General features: G+C 46.2%; 1 protein-coding gene across 8 annotated transcripts in view; it reads left to right on the top strand.

Moving 5' to 3' along the window:
- The window catches only part of LOC101845664 (titin), a gene marked incomplete at its 5' end in the record, with an annotated part of 180,624 nt that overhangs the window by 58,665 nt on the left and 120,796 nt on the right, over nt 1–1,163 (top strand). For all 8 annotated transcript variants that reach the window (XM_035970907.1, XM_013085006.1, XM_013085002.1 and 5 more), the window contains 1 exon segment: nt 74–298. In XM_035970907.1, the coding sequence (XP_035826800.1) occupies nt 74–298 (225 nt within the window).

Here is a 1,163-nt window from a genome sequence, read left to right as displayed (position 1 = left end):
CCCCACAGCAGAAGTTGTAGATCCATCATGCAATTGAATTTCATTGTTTTTCTTTTCCTCCGTCTGTTCCCAGCTTCCTGATCAGCTTCATGGTGGACGCCCGCGGAGGAGCGATGCGAGGCTGTCGTCACCCGTGTGTGCGCATCATCATCCCGCCCCGCAAGTGCAGCATGCCCACGCGCGTCACGTGCCGGCTGGTCAAGCGGGAGAAACTGACCCGTCCCCCGCCCATGCTGGAGGGAGAGGGGCTGGCTGCGCGCGTGCTGGAGATGGGCCCGGTCGGCACCAAGTTCTTGGGGTCAGTGGAACAACGGCTGTTCAGGCTGTTTTGTATTTCATTTTGTCTTTGGTTGTTAAAGAAGAATTGTTTGTCGTTGTTTGTTTCACGTTAATTAGCGTCCCTATCCTGTAACGCGAAGACCGACTGCATTCCAATATCTTATTAATCTCGGCGGCTGGGCTGAGGTGCTCTTACCGGCTGGATGTTTGGAGCACCTAATACCCCCGGTCTGGAGGTCATTGTTCTGGCTGTTATCGTCAGTAAACCGTGTCCTTCTGGCCACAATGGTTTGATTAATTAATTATTAGTTCTTAGGCCTGTCTCTTATCGTGGTCTGGATCTAACGAGTTGTATGCTGAGAAACTATGCTGTAGAAATCCACTCCGCAGGGTGGATAGCACTCACCAACTCCTACGCTTCCGTTAGTAGCAAAGTCACCGGCAATTTTATCGGGGCCAAAATTGTTGCGAGAAGTAGTATGCATCACATCCTAGACGGTATAGATCACATCTAATTCCGCTTTGATTACCTCTCTAAACATCTATACAATGTTCCTGCAGTCCATGGTTCATCACAGTTGTGGCTTTGAGAGATTTGTCATGGCGAAATTGAAACTCCGACTCGAAAGTATAAATCATGCAATGGATTTTTTATCTTTGTTTTGTTCGAGTTTTTTTTTTCTTTGTTGTAATTGTAATTGAGTTTCGCGTTTCAGTTCTTGGTCTTGGTATAATATTACAAAATATGTACTCGTAACATGTTATTGAATTTTCTATTGCTCTCGTTTTCCTCGTTTTTTGTTTGCGATTGAATTACGCAGGCTGTTTTTTCTCCGTGTTGGAATATTAGTTGGAATGTTAACTATTGCATGCCTCTCTCCCCC

Source organism: Aplysia californica, unplaced genomic scaffold (assembly GCF_000002075.1).
Source record: "Aplysia californica isolate F4 #8 unplaced genomic scaffold, AplCal3.0 scaffold00014, whole genome shotgun sequence".
Classification (NCBI taxonomy): domain Eukaryota; kingdom Metazoa; phylum Mollusca; class Gastropoda; order Aplysiida; family Aplysiidae; genus Aplysia; species Aplysia californica.
This window is presented reverse-complemented; position numbering and strand designations above follow the sequence as displayed.